The sequence below is a fragment of the Tinamus guttatus genome, unplaced genomic scaffold (genome assembly GCF_059628265.1).
Source record: "Tinamus guttatus ecotype Peru unplaced genomic scaffold, ASM5962826v1 Tinamus_guttatus_pri_ptg000480l, whole genome shotgun sequence".
NCBI classification, from domain to species: domain Eukaryota; kingdom Metazoa; phylum Chordata; class Aves; order Tinamiformes; family Tinamidae; genus Tinamus; species Tinamus guttatus.
This window is the reverse complement of record NW_028289014.1, coordinates 415325-435351: the sequence shown is the minus strand read 5'-3', so window position 1 is coordinate 435351 and position 20027 is coordinate 415325. Positions and strand designations below refer to the sequence as shown.

The 20027-nt window shown below is 37.8% G+C and overlaps 1 protein-coding gene across 1 annotated transcript; it reads left to right on the top strand.

Annotated features, from left to right (window-relative positions):
- The first annotated feature begins 3286 nt into the window (after positions 1–3286).
- On the top strand, positions 3287–17913 carry TRPV3 (transient receptor potential cation channel subfamily V member 3). The gene is made up of 17 exons (XM_010224979.2): positions 3287–3393; positions 6570–6674; positions 8192–8275; positions 8534–8691; positions 9370–9546; positions 9742–9882; positions 10366–10646; positions 11867–12043; positions 12377–12535; positions 13001–13102; positions 13227–13300; positions 14000–14165; positions 14567–14633; positions 15014–15282; positions 16074–16186; positions 16821–16891; positions 17766–17913. The coding sequence occupies exons 1-17, from the start codon at positions 3287–3289 to the stop codon at positions 17858–17860; spliced, it is 2346 nt and encodes a 781-aa protein (XP_010223281.1). The 3' UTR covers positions 17861–17913.
- Positions 17914–20027: the final 2114 nt, after the last annotated feature.

Sequence of the window (20027 nt, the reverse complement as noted above, 5' to 3'; positions counted from 1 at the left end):
CCTCCTATTGAAAGTCTCAGTTATTGTAGTGACTGTCAAAACTAAAATGCCAAAAGCATTTTCCTCGGGTAAGAAGGGTTTCTCTTCAAAGAGCTTTAAAATTTCTCTTTAAAGAAGCCTTTCTTGGAGGGAACAACTTTATCACCAAGAAGAAAATGACTTTTAGATAACACCTAATCTCTACTAAATTTGTAAGTCTCTCAAAATAAAAAATTTCTAAGCCTTAGAGAAACACAAAACTCTATCAAGAGTAACTGTCTCCTGATAGGATTTATATCATAAGTAATACACGAAAGCAAAAATGGGGTTTTATCATCTTTCTCCAGGTTAAGGAGATATTTTTTCTATGAGCTGGTAAGAATTGGCTTGTAGGTGCTGGGAAGGGTGGTCTGTGCTGTAGATGTTCAGAGGATCCAGTGAATTAAACAGCGATTAGTAGCTGCTTCTGCTCCTCTGCCCTTAAGGAATTAGTTTCTCCCATGGCAGCGTGTCTGTTTCTCGCAATTTGTACAATTCTCTCTTTAGCTACTGAGTTTGTGCTGGCAGTGACGTAAAGAGATACCTGAGACCAGCAAAATCATACATATCTGTAAGCATGAGGAGAACCTGTAATAGAGCACAAAGTACCACTTGCTGTAGTCCCATTCACCATTGCAGATAAATGGCCTTTTCTTATCCCCAGCACAACCAAGGCGAGATATTAAGCCCTCAGTGTACTCACTGTCCCCTCCAAAGTAACTCTTAATGCTACAGATCAACATAGCATTTTTGTCTCCTTGCCCAGTTCACATAAACCACCTCTCTGGTGGCCTGAAGGTAATAATTAACTAGATAACAAGAGTAAAATAGTGACATGGAAAGAAGGCAGGCTGTATCAGCTTATGCAAGCTGCACATCATGTGATTTGACATTCTCTGTACTGTTGCTGTGTTTATTTTATATACCATAGATGCAGGAGGAGATCTCAGATGACGATGAAAACAGTTGGTCATTAAACTAACAAGACAGAGAGTGGGAAGAAGCTGATAAGCATAAAAAAAAACTCCATTAGCTTCCATGAGATGTGCAGAGGAAAAGCTAGAGCAAGAAGTGAGCTCCATAGGCCATACTGTTGAAAGTCCAGCCTTGCTTTTCACCTGAGCATGCAATTAGTCGTGATTACAAATGAGGAACAGACGCTACCTCACGCAGGAGCAAGGTGCTGCTGCTGCTTCTGCTGTGCCTGCAGTTATTTGCTTGTGCAGACTTGAGATCTCATTTAAAATAGTCTCTGTGGCTGTGACAGCACAATCCAGTCGTCCAAGTCCATGTATGCAAAAATGAATCTTTCCTCTTTTTCCTACCCAAATTGCTTGCTTGAATTACTGGTGGTTCCATGGTCTTTCATTGCATCGTACAACCTCAGTGCTCTAACATTTCATCTCTTAAACCACTTCGCCTGTTCTTAAGCCATTGCTAAAACCTCTGCTGTGAAAACTGGCTGCAGACAGGGCTTAAACCTGCACTCCTGCAGCTGGCCCTTGCAGAAGCATCGTGTTGTATCTGCACTGCCCTGGTTTGATCTGTTCTTGGTCTGTTTCCAGCTATTCTTTCTCTCAAGTCACTGCTTTTCTGAAAGTATTTAGTGCCCATCTCTCTTCCACTCCCCTTACAGCTGATTTATGTCAAGTGTTTTGTTTATCACTTCCTCTGGATGGGAAGCATGTCTTTAATGTTCTCATAAACTTCAGTGTATTCTTATGGCACTCTTTAAGAAATAAATAGCAGATTTTTGTCAACTAAACAAGACAGCAGTGATTTTTTTAGCTGTGCTTTAATAACTGATGCAGTGTGTCTGCAGATCTACAGTACTGCATTTTTCAAAGACATGGACAAAACTGTTTCCTAACTCAAATTACGTATTAACCAACCTTCAGATATGTTCCTTTTTTTCAATAAACTCCTCCAAGGAAAGGGGTAATTTTCAATATTTCAGATTTCTTCTCTTTTCCTGTTAGTTAGAAAAAAATATAAGTGCATTTGCAGGTGTTCAAGCCTTGCAAATTCTCAAAAACTTCCCATATTTAAACAATCGTCATAAACACACTCATGGATTTTGATTCAAGTAGGATATTGCATGTGTGCATTTCCTCTCTAACACCAGTGATCATGTCTGTTTAAACACACTCCACAGTCTGCTTTCTGCATCTTGTTATTCCCATAGAATGAAAAAAATCTAGTTGGCAACACTGACAGGAATATAATTTTTTTCTTGAACGTTCGTCACATTAAGAAAAGTGGAGACAGGAAGGGGGACATCATTTTGTTCAAACCTGCAGGCAGGCATTACAGTATATCCTTGGTTATGGGGAGCACTTTCCTAATTTGCTTGCAAATAAATCCTTGACCTTGTGAAAGTTATTTCTACATGCAGTGAATTTTAAAGGATCTTAAATTTCCTCTCTTTTAAGCTATCCTTGGTGATTTAAAATGATGCCCTTAAGTATTATATTGGGAAATGGGAACATAATCATTAATTATTGCTTACAGAATTCATGCTGTGAGTGTTCATAGGCAGATACATGCACTACAGTCCTTTTGTGTCACGTGCTGGTGGCTGTTCACATTTAGTAGAGTTGTGGGGGTTTCCTTTTTATTTTATTTTTCCAGAAGAAATATTAAGAAGTGTCACCAGGACACAAAGTCCTTGGTGTGAGGTGTGATCCATGTTGTAGTTTGTATTCAGCTGAGCTCTGCCTGGGGTCAGTATTCAGACTGACTGTTGCTTCTGTTATTCCAACACATTAAAAAAAAAAAAAAAAAAAGTCCTGGGCTTTTTTCTGTGCTTGCTGCACTTGTCTGAAACCTTCCTTCAGATGCTGTACACGTTGCAGCAGATGTTCATGGAATTTACCAGTTTCCTAAAGTTATCTTGGATAACTAAGAATGGATTCCCTGGATTAACCGAAGAGATTCACAAACTTTGGGAGCACTTATAAAATTAATTTTGCTCTTTTTCTCTAAATAACACATACTGTAATTGTGATCAACAGGCTCCCTTCAGTTTAAGTGCATGCTTGAAGTTATGGTTCTCCTGGATTTATGGTATCTTGCTGTGCCACTTCTGTTAGACTGTAACCTTCCAACCTTGACACACAAAATGGTATGTGTGTGCTTAACTGACATGAAAAACAAAGAGATTCAAGATTTGTGTGCTTATGTGTGAAGAGAGTGGAAATAAATAGTCACCATAATTTCTTCGAATAAACAGGAAGTTTAATAACTAAATCTTATCTACTACAGAGCCATGATTAAAGATAACAACGAAATTATTCCACTAATGGACAAGAAGGGAAATTCATCTGCTACCCCTGCTTCAAACCAGCAAACTGAAGGGACTCCCACAAAGAAAAGGTAAGACTTCAGCAATAAAAATACCTCTTTTATCTCCTTTAGTAGATCTTAGCACTGAAATATCACCAAAACCTTTTTTATGTCCCATCTGAATGCGATGGGACCTAAAAAAGTGTGCTTTTATTGTTAGAAAATTGAAGGTTATCCTGTATTTTTGGCAGTTGTGTGTATAATGTGTCCACTTCAATGGGAACTTAATCCCTATCCCAGAGATAATATCCTCTTGCACCAGTCTTAAGCTTGTGTCTTATGTCTCCTGGGCTTTCTTCATCTACTCTTTGCATCTGTATAAGCCTACAAGAACATGGTGTAACAACAGTTAATGTTTTGGTAAGAGAAGGTGGAGAGATCTTTTCAAAAAGATCACATGGCAGAGTACTGTGGCCTTTAAATAAGCGGGAGGCTGACCTGGAAAAAGGGAGTATCTCAAACTTAGCCTCACATAAAGACATGAGAGAAAACGGGGAGACAGTTGAAATTAAGAGGTGAGGACTGGCATAACAGGTGGTTTGAGAGATCCCACTGCAGGCAGAAACCTGAATTTGCTCTAATTTTCAGGATTTTGATTAATGTGTTTTCTCAAGTACTTTATAGACTAAAATATTCATTTTCATGTATAATTTATGTGGGAGAATTATGATGTGGATTAAAGGTCTGTGTTTAAAATGAATATGGAAATAGTAATTATTCATGCCTGATAGTTGCTGTAGAATGAGCATGTATTTTCATTCATAAACTTTTAACTCTGTGGCTAATTACAAGCTATTATAGCAATTTTTGAAATTCTCAAGGCTCCGGGAACTGTGGCTGTTCTGACATTTATAATTCTTAATAATCAGAGGAATCACTTTCTACAGAAATGGTCTCATTTCTACAGAAATGGTCTAATGAGTTATTTGAGACCCACTGCCTGGGTGGCCCAATTGCTCCTTCTGTCATTAAGTTCAAAAGAAGTTTTTCATTTGTATCATCACTGTAGTGGTAAAAGGGGGAGACAAGGTGTCTGTGTAACTCGGTACTTCACGGTACTTCAAAAGTACTTCAAAAAGAGGCGATTTCATGGAAGATTCTCTAGTTACAGCAAACACTGACAAATACTGCCCTTCAGTTACACGAGCACATTCAGTTTTGTGGCATCAGTAGCAGTGACCTGGGGGGGTTTCCCATCTCACAGCCGAGACTTCAGGGTGCGGCAAACAACATTCCTGTGATATATGGAATGATCATCATGTGAATTTTAATACAGAGGCTTAACATGTCCTATTAATTACATGTTTCTCTGCTGCTGTCCTTCTGGTGCTTCCTCCTGGTGCACCGCACTACTAAGCGGCTCCTTCACCTCAGCGGGTGGCATTTGTGACTCGTCAAGTGTCCTGGCCCTATGTACGCGGTGAAGGCAATGCCTTCTCCCCTCTTGAAGCCCCTGGTATTCAGGTGAACTAACAGTATATAATTAAGAACAGGAAAACCAACAGGCAGACTGGGAGGAGCGTTGCCAACGTTGTCAGAGCCTGATTGTGTCTGTGGGCAGTGTCCCTGACAGCAAACACCACGGCCACGTAAGCGCTTGGGCATTTGTTGGCAATTGCCCACTTGTTTTACACTTTTGGGAGAGCAGGAGCTGCTCTCAGGGAGGTCAGCTGGCAACAACCACTTCCCTTCTTGGTGCTGAGTCAAGGGCAGGCGAGATGATCCACAAAGCCTCAAATGCAGCACTTGTCTGGGCTTTCTGGAGGTTTACTGTGGCCACCAACAGCTGTTTGCCTGTTGGGACAGGTCCTGAACGTCATAGATAGGGAATGCAAAAAAAAAAAAAACAGGATGGACTCATGTGTTTTTTCCTTCTTAGTCTCTGCAACAAATTTGGAAGCCAAAGAAGCAACAGTGATTTGCAGCACCTGTGAATCTGGCAACTGTGGTTATAAGCAATGGCAATGGTCCTGTGTGTCTAGGTTTTTGCTCTCCTGTAAAGAGCAGCTCCCGGCCTAAGTGATTGCAGGGACACAGTCCTGCTAACCGGAAGTCACATTTTATTTGCTACGTGCATTTACAGGCCCTTCTCAAACATTAAAAGGTTATATAAATTTAAACATCTACATACAGTGAATTAACACTTGGATCACAAAAACATTGGAAAATGAGAAGGGTGTTAGATTGTGCTATTTTTAGCAGGCAGCAACAGTAGCGTCCTAACAACATACTGCATTTTAACATCAATATGTGTACTTTAATTCCACTGGATTCTTTGTGGAGTGAGGAGGGTGTGGGTAAAAGAAAGGAAGAAATACCCCACTGTCTAAGCTACGTATCTTAGGTGAATTTGAAATGTTTTCCAGGTACTCACTGGAATATTTTAGAAATATGAGATAGATTCTAAACTATGGCCATGGGAGAATGTCTACATTCTTTTCTTATGTGAAGAATTTGTTTCTTATGTGAAAAGTAACAATGGTTTAATCATATCTAGTAATCTCAAGCCATTCATTTTTCCCTCCAAGCTCCTCAGGCTTTTAAAGGGCTAAATCTTACTATTTTTCTCATGCTCCTTTTCGCTGTGCTGTTTCATGTTTCTTTCTTTTCCCTATAAATAGCTATCCATTAGCTGGGTATCCTTAAATGTCATGCTCTGACTGGTGAGATTACAAATTCAGTCCTGGAGGGCGGCAATGTCTTATGTCATTTAACATGTGACCTTTCCAGCTTTCTGATTTAATGTTTATCACTGCTGATGGTCTTGAAATGACCCATCTTACTGGTTCCCATCTGGATATATATAGTCTAAAATGCAGTAGATCAAAAGCATATGTATGTGTGTATACATGTATGGCTGCTCAATAAATGGCTGGGGTTGCTATTTGCACAGAGGTTGGATGCAAGGTTGTTTTTAGACTGCTGCGCTGACTGCTTAGACATGTCAGGATCCGATGCCATGTCTCCTAAAATTATCTCAGGATCTTTTGCCCATCTGCTAGCACAAAAGTGCTGGCCACAGTGTCTCAGGTTGGAATTCCCCCAGGAAGAAGGAGATAAGCCTCTATTCCAGCATTTTATTAGATATGATGCCAGGAAATATAAAATGTCAAGCTTGTCCAAGGCGTGTGTGTGTATTGCTTTGTTTGTTTTATGGTGGTTTGCCTTTTTACTAACATTTTTTTTTAATGCAATGTGTTCAACAGTTCACACTTTTTTCTAGAGATTGATGGTTATGAAAGTAATGTAACTCCAAATAACGTATCTCCTCCTGTGTTTTCAAAACCTATGGATTCAAATATACGTCCATGGTAAGTTACAGATGCATTTGCAGTTGTTGCATTGCAAATACAGCTACTTTCTTCTCAGCATTTACTCTTCATTTCTCCCTGTCTTTCAGAGCTAAAATTTCAGGTGGGTTTCATAGTGTTTGGTTATAGTAAAGAGAATTCTGGATGCCAAATCACTTCTCTTTATATATTGCTGTCAATTACTCTAAATAAATTAGGCCTCAAACTTGAATAATTTGAAAACAATACTCTCTCTCTCTTTCTATATATATATATATATGTATGTATTTTTCCCTAGAACCCTTTTTGTGATATACTAGGAAGAAACCTGCTTACCCATTTGTGTATTTTCTGCTGCTAAACTAGCCTGCAGACCACAGCTTAGTCTAGCCAGCCCTCTTCTCAGCTGCGTGCTGGCATCCTCTCTGCTCATCAGCAATCAAGTAATAGGAAGATGCTGAGTATACTTAAAGACAGAAATTTATATCCATGAATAGAGAAAAATTATGACTGGGAAGAATACACTTAATTGCAAAAAGGTTGAGAGGTACTGAAGGCCAATAATTATAAATAAGGAAAATATGCTTCAAATCTAGCCTGAGATCAGAAGGGCTAAATATTTTTCTCTGTGTGCTTGGTCAACAACATGGAATTAGTTGACAATCCTGTTTAGGTTTCAGGGAAGCATCCAAATATTTTCCTGTCATTTGCAGCCAGACCTGCACACCACACATGCACATTGTCACCAGATTCCTTGCGGTGTTCTGCAGAGAAGTGATGGACTGAATAAGAATGGGTTCTCAGCTACCAGCCTTGTTTCAAAGGCAGGGGAATATCTGCAGAGCAGTGCAGAATCTCTTCATTACTGTCCATTTAACTGTTGTGAAATTTTTCAGTAATAGCTTAATCTCCTATGTCATGGACAATTCATTTTTAAGTCAGATCTGTGTTCCAAAATAACTGGAAAAGGTTTATAATTACAAAATACCAATCCAATTGGATTTTGGGTGGAATTTATTACTTAAATATATGTTTAGGGTCCACTTTTCAATTTCTTTTGCCTGAAGCTTCCATTCAAGCGAGCTGCACGATCCTCTTCTGTTACCTACAGTGTGCTACACAGTAAAACTTTAGGTATATCGTTTTTGTTTGCAATCCATGCACAGTAACTCCTTTAAAATTTGTTTTGTGGTAGATGACAAATTCAGCGTGCAAAGAGGAAGAACATAATCTCTGCATTCAGGATAATGCATAAAAAGCAGTAAACTTGAGAAAAAAAATCAGGAGCTGTAACGAAATAACACAAATACACAAAATAAGTTGCTTTCATAGTGTTTTTTAACATGATAAAATGCTGTGATTCTTCTAATTTTTATCATTTATTTTAAAATACACAGGGCAGATAAAATGATGGAATTAAACATGTCAGATTAATTTGGGCTCTATTGTAGATGCTGCTTCCTAGTATTGACTGTTTCTTCATGCAGTTTGCCAGGATGTCTGCCTGTCTTAGCACTTATCCTTTTCTCTAATTTCAGTGCATCTGGAAATGGAGATGATGTGGATTCCCCACAGTCTCTTCAGGATGATGTGACTGAATATAGCCCCAATGTGGAGAGTTGGTGAGTGAAGCTTTTGTATTAGAAAAATGTACAAAGTGATGAAAATGCAGGAAAATCATGGGGAAAATAACGCTTTTTATAAAAATCTTTTAATTCTGTAAATGTTGAGAAGTGGCTGGTTGCAGAAATATTTGGTACTTGAAGTATCTTGAAGGTATAATGTGGGGCAAGTAATTCTATTTCTTTTTCTTCTTCTCTTACATAGAAAATAAAACACAGTAAATTGAATTGTCTATTTCATTATTTTTGATAATTCAGTGCTAACATATCGCAAGGACCTGAGCAGACTAGAGCCCGGAAGCATTTGAAAGCATACATATTTAGGGCAGTATCTGAGGGGAATTTAGAAGAACTGCAATGCCTGCTTGCAGAGCTGAAGGAAAGATTGAACTCGTGTACACACATGACTGCGCCAGGTAAGCTGTGTGCCTAAAGGAAGATTGTTACCTCTTATAACAGTAGATTACTGTTTACCAGATAAAACTGGTAAATATTGCCATGCAAGAACTATTTGCCTGTAAGTATGAAGTCAACTGGCTGCAGTTTAATGCATATCACACGTAGGCTTTCATGTAGAAGTAAGAAGATATCCAAAAAGCTACCTGTTTGCAGGTACTGTACCCAAGGTAGCCTTCTGCAGCGTGAGACCCAAAGCTGGTGTGGCTGTTCAAACCGCTTTAATTGCAGTAAACAGTTTAATTGCAGTAATAGAACTTGCAATGTGTAGCCTGCAAGAGCAGGCAGAGAAGGTGGAAACAGCTTTGCTCTGTGGCCTTTCTGCCAGGGAAACCTGTGCTTAAGAGGGCTTAGCATTTGGCTGGAGTTAACAGGACAGCGAGATGTCGGGAAGAGGAAAGTCTGGTCCACTGGTGAATTTATTCATGAGTACCCATCTCTGAATAGGTGGTCTTTCCACATAAGCATAGCTCAAATACAGAGTGAATAGGGCGCAATAATTATCTGCTAAATAGTTTGTGCACACATATATTTCACCCAGGTTCCACCCACAACAAACGAAAGATTGGATTTTTTTTTCATCTCCTCTGTAAATAAAAAAACCTACCATGATTTAATCTCAGAATTCACTCTTGCAGATTATCTGATGAAAAAATTCACAGCTTCAGATACTGGCAAAACTTGTTTGATGAAAGCTCTGCTGAACATCAGCCAAAACACAAATGAGGTAGTAAATACGCTACTGTCCTTTGCAGAAGAAAATGGTATTTTGGAGAGGTTCATCAATGCAGCATACACAGAAGATAATTATAAAGGTATTGCTATCTGACACCAATTTCAGGTATAGGCTCAAATGTATCATCTGTTGCTTTCCTCAAGAATTCTAATGATAATTTACAATTTTTAATCTATTTTTATTCAGTATTGCTGGTGCTATCTATCATGAAACATCAGAGTACTTAATGCTGTAGAGAGATCTGACATTTTAAATATTGTGTCTGTTCTTTCAGGTCAGACAGCTCTAAGTATCGCCATTGAAAGAAGACAATCTGAAATCACTCAGATCCTTATAGAAAAAGGAGCTGATGTCAATGCTCATGCCCAAGGTGTTTTCTTTAATCCCAAACATAAACATGAAGGTTTTTATTTTGGTAAGTGGAAGCACAATCTCTTTGAAAAAATTGGAAAGGAGCAACCAAGCAAGATTCTATCAAAGAGGGGGCAAGCACAGATTATTTTGTAGCTAAAGCTAGATTAAGAAACTCACTCGCAAAACACAATAATGACACAATACTTTTGTGTTTTTCTTTTATTTTTTTTACTTAATATAAGTAGAAATAACTTGCCAGAAGGCAATGAATTGCAAATACTCAGAAATTATTATAAAGCAATTACTTTTAAATGCTGAGTGGTAAGTAAAATATAACAAATTTGAATTTGAAGTTTTTTCTTCAAATAATGTTTTCATATAGATTAAGCTTTTCTATAAACCAGGAGCTAAATTCTATCTAATAGGATAGTTAAGGTCCATTAACATATTAAAGTTGTTTAAAATAGTCCTTCTTTTGTAATGTGATTCAGTAATGTGGTTTGTAATAAGCTGTGAGCACTTGCTATGTTTTGCAATTTTGTAGGTGAAACTGCCCTGGCATTAGCTGCATGTACCAACCAACCTGACATAATTCAGCTATTAATGGACAACAGCAGGACTAACATTGCTTCTCAGGATTCTAGAGGAAACAATATCCTGCATGCACTGGTTACTGTGGCAGAAGACTCTAAAACCCAGAATGACTTTGTAATCAGAATGTATGATATGATTTTACTAAAAAGTAAAAATAGAAATTTGGAAACAGCGAAGAATAAGGAGGGTTTGACACCACTACAGTTAGCTGCAAAAACTGGGAAACTGGAGGTGGGTTTTATTTCAGTAATATCTAGAGAGAAACTGAATACAGCAAAGGAGTGTAGACCAACCATGTACTTGGATGTTAGCATGCTTTGATAGGTAGTTTTCCATGCTGGTTATGTTGTACCAAAAATCAATAGTGTTGATGAGCTAATTTTATTCAAAATGCAAGCAGGTATTTCTATTGTGCTTCTGCTCTTCCAAGTTTTCTGTAACAACCCTTCTCCTTCATTTAGAAACAGCCTTGCAAACCAGTCTGTTGCCCAGAGGTAGGTTTTGGAGAAGGAGATAAAGACGCATTGAGTTAAATGTGGTGACAGTGACAAGAAACTTGGTCAAATTTGCCAGGTTCAAGACACTTTGCTTGGTGTTTTGGGGCTGGTGGCATTGCCCCATGCTGAGCTGTGCTTATTTTCTGTCCTGCAAAGGAGAAGATGGGCCTGACCCGGCCAAAGAGAGCTGTCCTCAGCACTGTGTGCTGCTCCACGTGACCTAGAAGTGATTTGCTCACAGTACCAATCTTGCTATCACGCTGAGTGACTGTTTTGATATTTTGTGCTTCATTCCTGCTTCTTGCTGGGCAAGGAAATAAAAACACCTTCACTGAGAGCTTAGCAACAGGAATGAAATCTATTTTCAACCTTTCCAAGTAGAACGTGTAATTTTAGCCAAGAATTTTAACTTCTGGAACCTGATATTGATACTATGGCTTTAAAGATTAACATAAAATTTGCTTTTATGCATATATATATATATATATTTGCATTTTTTGGAATTTGGTACTGTTTTATAAAAAAGTGAAAGAAGAGTGAAAAGGGAATGTTGGAGCTGAGCTGCAAAATATAAACAAATGATTACATATTTTTAGGTTTAAAACTCTTTCATCTTATCATTTATTCTCTCAAGATCTGCCAGAGACACTTTTAGAAAGAGAGTTAGCTCAGAAATATTGCATTTATTCTGTTACACTTGTATAATTATAGAACCTATGAATAATTCCAGAAAACTCTCCAGAAATGTTGCACTGCTACAGTATTTGGCCCTCAGAAAGCACATGGTTCTATTGTGGTAAATAACTGAAAATAGCATAATTAAGCAAGTCATTAATTAAGTTAACAGAAAATGGAATAGCTATAAGGTGCAGGTTTTGGCAAGGTTGTGCATGCTCTCTCCTTTCCCATGAAGAAGAATGCATCTGCTTACCACTGATCTTCTTAATGTTTTAGATCCTGAAATACATCCTCAGCAGAGAGATAAAAGACAAGCCGAACAGGAGCCTGTCAAGAAAATTCACAGACTGGGCTTATGGTCCTGTTCAGTCTTCCCTTTACGATCTGACAGAACTAGATACCACCACAGACAATTCAGTACTGGAAATCATAGTCTATAATACAGATATTGGTGTAAGTTGCTTGTTATTAAAAATCTCTGTATATTTTCTAGCATGGCATTTGTTAAACACTGCAATAAAACTCCTGCAGGAGGCCAGACCAAAAGTTTGCATTACAATTTTAGCTCAATTATGCCTCACTAGAGCATGGCAGTTTATTGCAGTGCGAGTTGCAGTAAACAAACTGTATTTTGCCAGTTCAGGATTTGACATACATCCTGAAGCATAGATTTGTTTCTGGATCAACAAGGACAGATGCTGAATGAAATGCATAAAATGCATGCCTGAAGTAGTCTGAGTTTCCCTACAAGTGACAAGTTCAAACATTGCTTGGTTTCTTCTACAGAATCGTCATGAAATGCTGACTTTGGAGCCTCTGAATTCCCTTCTGAGAATGAAATGGAAGAAGTTTGCACGACGGATGTTTTTCATGTCATGTTGCTTTTATTTTCTGTACAATGTAACACTAACATTAGTTTCCTACCACAGGCCTAGTGAAGATGCAGTGAGTACAACAACTTGAAAATTCATGTCTAGATGTTTAGATGTTAGATTTAGATGATTAGGTTGTTAGATGTTAGAATATCTGACTGTAGTGAGACCAGGTTCTCCCACATTGGATCTACATATCTGGAAGGAAGGAGATCAGTAATAAAGGAGATAATTTCATATGTGTTTCGCAAAAGCCTTCCAAAAGTACCTTTATACAAAGGGAAGTAGTTAAATTTATGAAAGCATGAGAAGTTTTTTTTCTTTTGCTTAATTTCTAACAAACTGAGAAAAAAACTTTTGTTTCAAATATGCATGTTATAGATCTGGTCCTGTAAATCCTCAATGAAGAAAACTGTGAATGAAATGGAAGAAATTGCGTACCCAGAGGGCTACACACATAAGGCTTCCTAGTATTTTGCCTTTTACCTTGCACATACTGAACTCAATCTTTCCTGTCCATTTTGGACATGTCTTGCAGGCTCCACCTTATCCACTAGCACGAACACGTGGTGTGGGATGGCTGCAGCTATCGGGACAGGTGATGGTTATGTTAGGAGCGGTATTTTTAGCCATAAAAGAGGTAAGACTAAGTGTTTTGTTTGTTTGTTTTTTAAGATCAACTTCAAATGAATGATTTTGAAAAATCAGTTATGATACCTGCTTTCTCATTAGTGTCTCTGTATCTTATATATCTGTCTACCTAGAGTATAACCATCTTTCTGCTCAGGCCTTCAGATCTGCAATCCATTCTCTCCGATGCCTGGTTCCACTTTGCATTGTAAGTCCGGCTTGCACACGTTTGCTATTGTGTGTATATAGTATGTAGCATGTCTTATCTATCCCACTGTCATGAAGAATGTACGTACAGCTGTAGTAGATACTCACTTTTAAGAGATAAAACATCTAGAAAAGCTGAAGATGGGACTATACTTGGGAATGAGGTAGGGGAGAAGAAAGGTTGTGGGCGGGGGGTTTATTCTGTAATTAGACAGTCTGAAATCGCCCTTTGGGGGAAAAGGGTCTGTTTCTGTCTGGTAGAATTTAAGGCAGTGCTAAGATTAATCTAAATCGCTCTGCATTTGATTATTGCAGCAGCTAACATCTTCCTTGCATAGAGCTTCATGGAAACTCTGCAATGATTTTAACGGCTTGTTAAGCTAAAGCATTAATAATCATTTCAAAGATGCTGCTCAGAATTCCTAACCTCTCTTGTCAGAAAAATATACATTAACCAGCTGCTATTGGGAGAATAGTTTAATGAAAGTAAACTTTAATGAGCATAACAGCATGTTAATATACTTAAATTTTCTCTACTTCCTATGTTATTGTTAAATTATAGTTCATAGGAGAGAATGGAATGAACTATGAAACTAGAAGTGAAGCAAAAGTAAAGAATTCTTGTTTTCAGATTTGTTGATTGTGTTGTTGGTTTTGTGCTAGTACATTCCTTTTACATAATGTGTTTGTTTTTTAACAGTTTTATACAAGCTATGCTTGTCATCTTCTCTGTCTTTTTGTACTTGTTTTCCTACAAAGAACACCTTGTGTGTCTTGTTTTGGCAATGGCCCTAGGATGGGCCAACATGCTCTATTTCACCAGAGGTTTCCAGTCCATGGGAATTTACAGTGTTATGATTCAAAAGGCAAGTATATTTCTTTTTACATCCCTTGTTATGGTGCTTCCTTATTTATATAACTCCAAGCATGCGTGTTCAGCAATTTGGATGTTCACATTGAAAATTCCTGGTTTTAGTCAGCAGAGTGCACTATATAATGCACTTCAATGGCAGAACCGGGCTATTTTCTTAAAATTAACAACATTGTATTAAATATGCAAGTAAGGGGTGTGTGTGTGTGTGTTTGTGTTCTTCATTTCATAGAGCTATGCTGTATAATTGCGGTATCCTCTGTGATGCCACTTTTGTGCACTGTTATATTCACTCTTGGAAGCACACAGTCATACCAGGCTGTCACTCATATCATGAAAAATCAGACCTATAGTTAGTTCTCTAATTTTTCTTTCTGATAAATATTTATTTTTCAGGTCATCCTTCAAGATGTGATTAAGTTTTTAGTTGTCTATATCGTGTTTTTGCTGGGATTTGGCGTAGGTAAATATTACTGGAGAAAAGCACTGATGCTTTGTGTGAGTAAAAATTTTGGCATTATTGTGAATAAGAACCCTATTTTCATGATGAGAGCTCATGTTGGGGTTTCTGCTGGATATTTAGAAGTCAGGTTTAGGGTTTTAAACTCTGTCTAGAGACTATCTGAACAGATAAGTAATTTGGCTCTTGTTCAATTGTCTGCAACTTCCTTTGGACGTGGGCTTTTCTGACTTCATCTTGCTAATCTCCCCTTTACCAGCTGCTGTGCATGTTGCTGGGGCAGCTGTAGCTCTTTACTTTGCAGTGCATTTTGATATCTTTAGGATAAAATACAATGTATGCATAAAACACTATTGACATCAATTTTTTCTTTTTTCTCTCAGCTCTTGCTGCTTTGATTGAAACTTGCCCAGATGGTGGGGAATGCCATTCCAACAGTCTGGGCCCTGTTCTGATGGATCTTTTCAAGCTCACCTTGGGACTGGGAGATCTCGAGATCCAAGAGAATTCCAAGTATCCAGTGCTGTTTCTTCTTCTTCTCATAACTTACGTTGTGTTGACTTTTGTTCTTCTCTTGAACATGCTTATTGCATTAATGGGAGAGACTGTGGAAGATATTTCTAAGGAGAGTGAGCACATTTGGAAACTGCAGGTTTGTTCGCTTAGAGATGTGGAAATGCACTGGCCAAAATCTCCTGAGCCTTACCTATGTTCACTTACCACACAGATAGATGGGATTATGTATATGGATACAAATAATGAAAATTACTTAATTGTAGTACTGGTATAACCTAGTAAGTCTGGAATTGACAGCTATTCTAAAGGTAATTTGGGGCTCAGATTTACAACTTCATGCACAGTCATGCACACACCTTTATGACAATCCCCTTGATATGTCACCAGGAAGGTGTGTTTTATGAGCTGCCCAGATAACGGTAATATATTTTGTTCTGGAGCTGCTTCTCCTGAATTTGTGCAATGCCAGACTTCACTCCCATTTCTCATAGCCTACGTGAGTCTGACCTTTTACCAAAATTAGTCACCTCAGACTCTCAAGCTGCCAGAGAAGACACAGTCAGAATTAAGGGTTGCTTTGTGTGCTTGGCAGCATCCAACTACAGGACATACATCCCTGTGACAGAACATTGCATGACTGTGGCATTGCATGTTACTGACCCTAGAATCAGCTTTCTTGCTTTGTCTCTGCGTATGCCTCCTGCAGTGGGACTAATTAGAGAAAGATGCAGATTTCCTACTTGTGCATGCTAAATAACAAGTGGTATGAAATAATGTTTGCTGCTGTTGATGTCAGTGTAGATTACACATGATGAGAGAAGACATGACATGTTATGATGAGACATGGAGCCTGAAAACTGTATGCTGTGAAATCAGGCAATTTTGAATATGGTTAGCTACAGTTGTGTTGCTTCTTGTTGTTAACAGAGAGCTAGAACCATTTTGGAATTTGAAAAATTCTTACCACGATTTTTGAGGAAAAAATTCCAACTGGGAGAACGGTGTAAAGTGGCTGAAAATGACAGCAGGGTGTGCTTAAGGTAAAGCAATGATACAATATCGTGCTACTGATTCTACTTTGAATGTTTTTTCCAGCTTATTTACGTTAAAAGCCTCTTCAAAGCTTCTCTCTACACATCTTCTGCTTTTAATGCTTAGATTTTATATGAAGAGATAGTAGCTCCAATCAGGGGTTTTCAGCTGTTATCAGTGGTTAAAAAGAAGGAGAAAACAATTAGGCTTTTTTGGCAGACAACAGATTTTCTTCAACTTCATCTACATTTTTGATGTATGAATGCCAAGTCTTTGCCAATAGATGTCACTTCGTTGTACTCTCCCTTGAATATTAGTTTAAAAGAAATTATAATTGACTCTTAATTGATATGATTAGCATATTGAAAAAATTTGCTGTTTTATGAGAAATTCATATGCGTACTATTAATTCCAATCTTGTGCTCATAATGTGTGAAATTATTAAATAGTCTGAGCATCATTCTCTTCCACATACCATACATAATATTGCAAAAGACATTCATCCTGTTAGTACTAGCAAAGCAGGTATTGGTGGTAAACCATGAAAATTCCAAGAGGAATGGAGAAATCAAAGGGGAGGCGTAGCTGGGAAGCTGGAAGATAATGCATTCTAATAATACACTTTATATACAATACAAACAGAATTAACGAAGTGAAATGGACCGAGTGGAAAACACATGTTTCATTTATTAATGAAGATCCAGGGCCAACAGGTACTGCTGAGTTTTCCAATACTGTGTTTGTAAAACTGGTTTTTTTTTAATGCTGTAATCTTTTAATATACTTTAAAATATAAACTCAAAATCTGGATCCTCAGCCACTCTCTTTACTCCTAGAGAAACTGCTGGCTAATATGGTGGGGCCATAGACTTATTTTGAATGATTTGGAGAGAGGGTTGGTCACTAATTCTTGTAAGTTATGTTGCAGCACCTAAATGTCATGTGTTTTTCTTTCCCATTAGTCATTTTTCTCTAAGCAGTTATGTTTGATCAAAGAGTTACATTCTCTCATGGCATTTGAAGGTGTAAGGCTGAATAACTTTTCAACAGAGAGAAAACACTAATTGTCATTGTAACATTGCTTTACTCCTTGCATAGTCATATATATCCTTGCAAAATTGGGCAGGAAGTCACACTGACTCTACCCAATAGTTTGCTGTGTTTTAGCCCAGAAGATTCATGTTTACATTTTGTGATACATATTGGATGACAAATTGCCCCTTGGGAATGTTAACCAGGAAATTCAAGATACCATCTGCTGACACTGTTGGAAGCATGATACAGAAATGACCCAACATTGGGGTATCAGATGTCCTTCTGGCAGCCAGCCTCAGAGTTACCATAGGAGCATATGAGGATCAGAGAGATTAGCTTAGAAGCTGTTCTCTAGTCAATTAGTACATACAATTCTTAATAGAATGATCTCATTAAGAGGCAAAAGGGACAGACAGAGAAAAGGTTCTACATGAGATATGGTAGTAAACTGACAACTCATTGTTTAAAAAAATACAGTTATTTTTTAACCTCATCTTGCAGTTACACAGTTTCTACCATATCCTGTTTTGTTTATAATGCATTTTTTTGCAGATCCAAGTAAAGATCAAGATAATTCAAGAACTAATAGCAAAAACACCCTGAATACATTTGACGAAATGGATGATTTGCCTGAAACTTCTGTTTAGCTGCACACTGTTTCTGTTTTGCTGCACATCAGCATTGCGGGCTGATGTTGAAATCTTTGTTGATGTTTTAGACAGCTGCAACCAGCTGTGACACAAACTTTCAGTGACATGATCTGATAATGTCAACCCATGAAATCAGGGCAGCTAAGCTGAAATAAAGCAGACTATATCACTGTTTCAGATTTGCAGGGGAAACACTGTTGTCTGGGTTTGCGCAACAACTACTCAAGCTTGGCTCCAGACTTCGCACTGTTTGAAAGAGGGCCCAGTTTAAGATACTTAATCCTTTTTTGGAAAATTAATATTTTTGATCTAGTCGACTGTTTTGGACTCTCTAACTAATAAGAGACAATATGCTGAAAAAAAGTTCTTGCTATGGAGAAAAGTAAGGCATTTCAATTTTGAATACTACCAAATGAAATATGTTATTTTGAAATAATAGAGTTCTGAATATATTTGAACCTTTCCTACTAACTGTCAGTGTTACTGTGGGCTTGATCCAGCAAGCTGAAGAAGGCCTCAAGTGAAAAGATTCCCCCTTCAGTTCTCGTTAGCTTTGCTGATCAGTTTTCCTGTGTATAAAATCTAGGATATAATGAGTTTACTGCCTTTTCATTCTAGAGGATATATACATGGCTTGCTCTAAAATAATAGGGCAGAAACATAATTCATTTGATGAAGAATGCTTTTGAGTTGGGTCAAATCACAGTGACTTTAATTTTCCTGTCACTACTTGGATTTTCCATGCTGCTGCATGTTCTTGCATAGAAAGTGTTACCACATCTGAAGTTCTTTAAATTAACCTTTACAATCAACTACTTCACAAAAACTAGAAGTCAGTATTTTTCCCAAGAAATCAAAATAAGTTAAATGCAATACAGTTTTACAGACCTTACAGGGGTTTTTTTGTTCGTTTGTTTTTTTAAGTCAGAGAAGTGTGTAATGCATTTCTATAGCACTTTCTATTTCATTATCTGTGATGACCTAGGACTATGATTTGTATTTTTAGTTTTCTATTTTATTTGTGAATGTATAAAAAGAAATTTGTGTTCTATAGACTTTCAACATTCAGTTAATACAGTATGTGTCTTAACTGTCCTAGGTTTTCATCTAATGTATTGATTTGGTGCCTGTTTTAAAGGTGCTATTAAGAAAACGGGTAAACTCAGTTCTATGTCTGAATAATGAGTTGCACTGGGTTTTGATAGTTAATCCTAAAGCAGGCAAAGTGCTCCAAAGACTGTTTCACCACGAAAGGGAGCATCAATGAACTCTCCAGCAGAGAGGACAGTGCAAAGCTATTTGCAGGAACGGTAAACACGGATCCTGCTACAACCTGCTCTTCTCTAGATGATGTATCCCATGTTCCCCACAGGTTTGGCCCAGATGGACAGGGTCAAAGTGAAATCTTCCATTTGGCTACTTTTTTTTTTTTTTTTAGAGGGGATGGGAATCTTGAGGGCAAGGATAGTCACAAGTATGTGTGTACTGGTATAATACCTAAACATTGTTCGGTGGCCTTACTAGGGTATGTGAATATGAGGAGAAAAATTCCTGCCTTCTGGGAATCTCTAATCTCTGCTGGTTCACTTTGTATGGGAGCTGACAACAACGAATACTGCTTTTTAGGGCTATGTAGTTCTGTTTGGATTCTTCTAAATGCCAGTTTTTGTATGAAAAATACCTCTTCACATATACTCAGGAACTAGAATAAACCAGCTTGCACTGTACTCCGTGTTGCTCGGGACAGGTTTAAGACTAGTTCACATGTCTCTGTGCCATATTGAAGTTGCTATGCAGGCAAAGCCATCAAATAGAGAAGATGAAACAAATGCAAGGAACTTGCTGACATGAAGACCAGGCCCAAAAGTGTGTGATAAAACTGATGGGGGATGTTTCTAGAAGTTCCTGAGAAAATACTTGATGTTTGAGACCACAGAGCATTGCCAGATCATGCAAACCAGCTGTTTCCTATCTCATGACTGTTGAGGCTCTGATCAAGAACTCTATGAATGACAACAGATCAATCTGATTTTTTTATACAATATTTATTTAAATATAAAGAAATAAAACATGTCATTCAATAAACACCTCTTTTTGCCCTGTGTTTTTTATTATTGTCATGGCATCAGAACTTCAGAAAGCAAGGAAAATTTTTTTCAAAGTA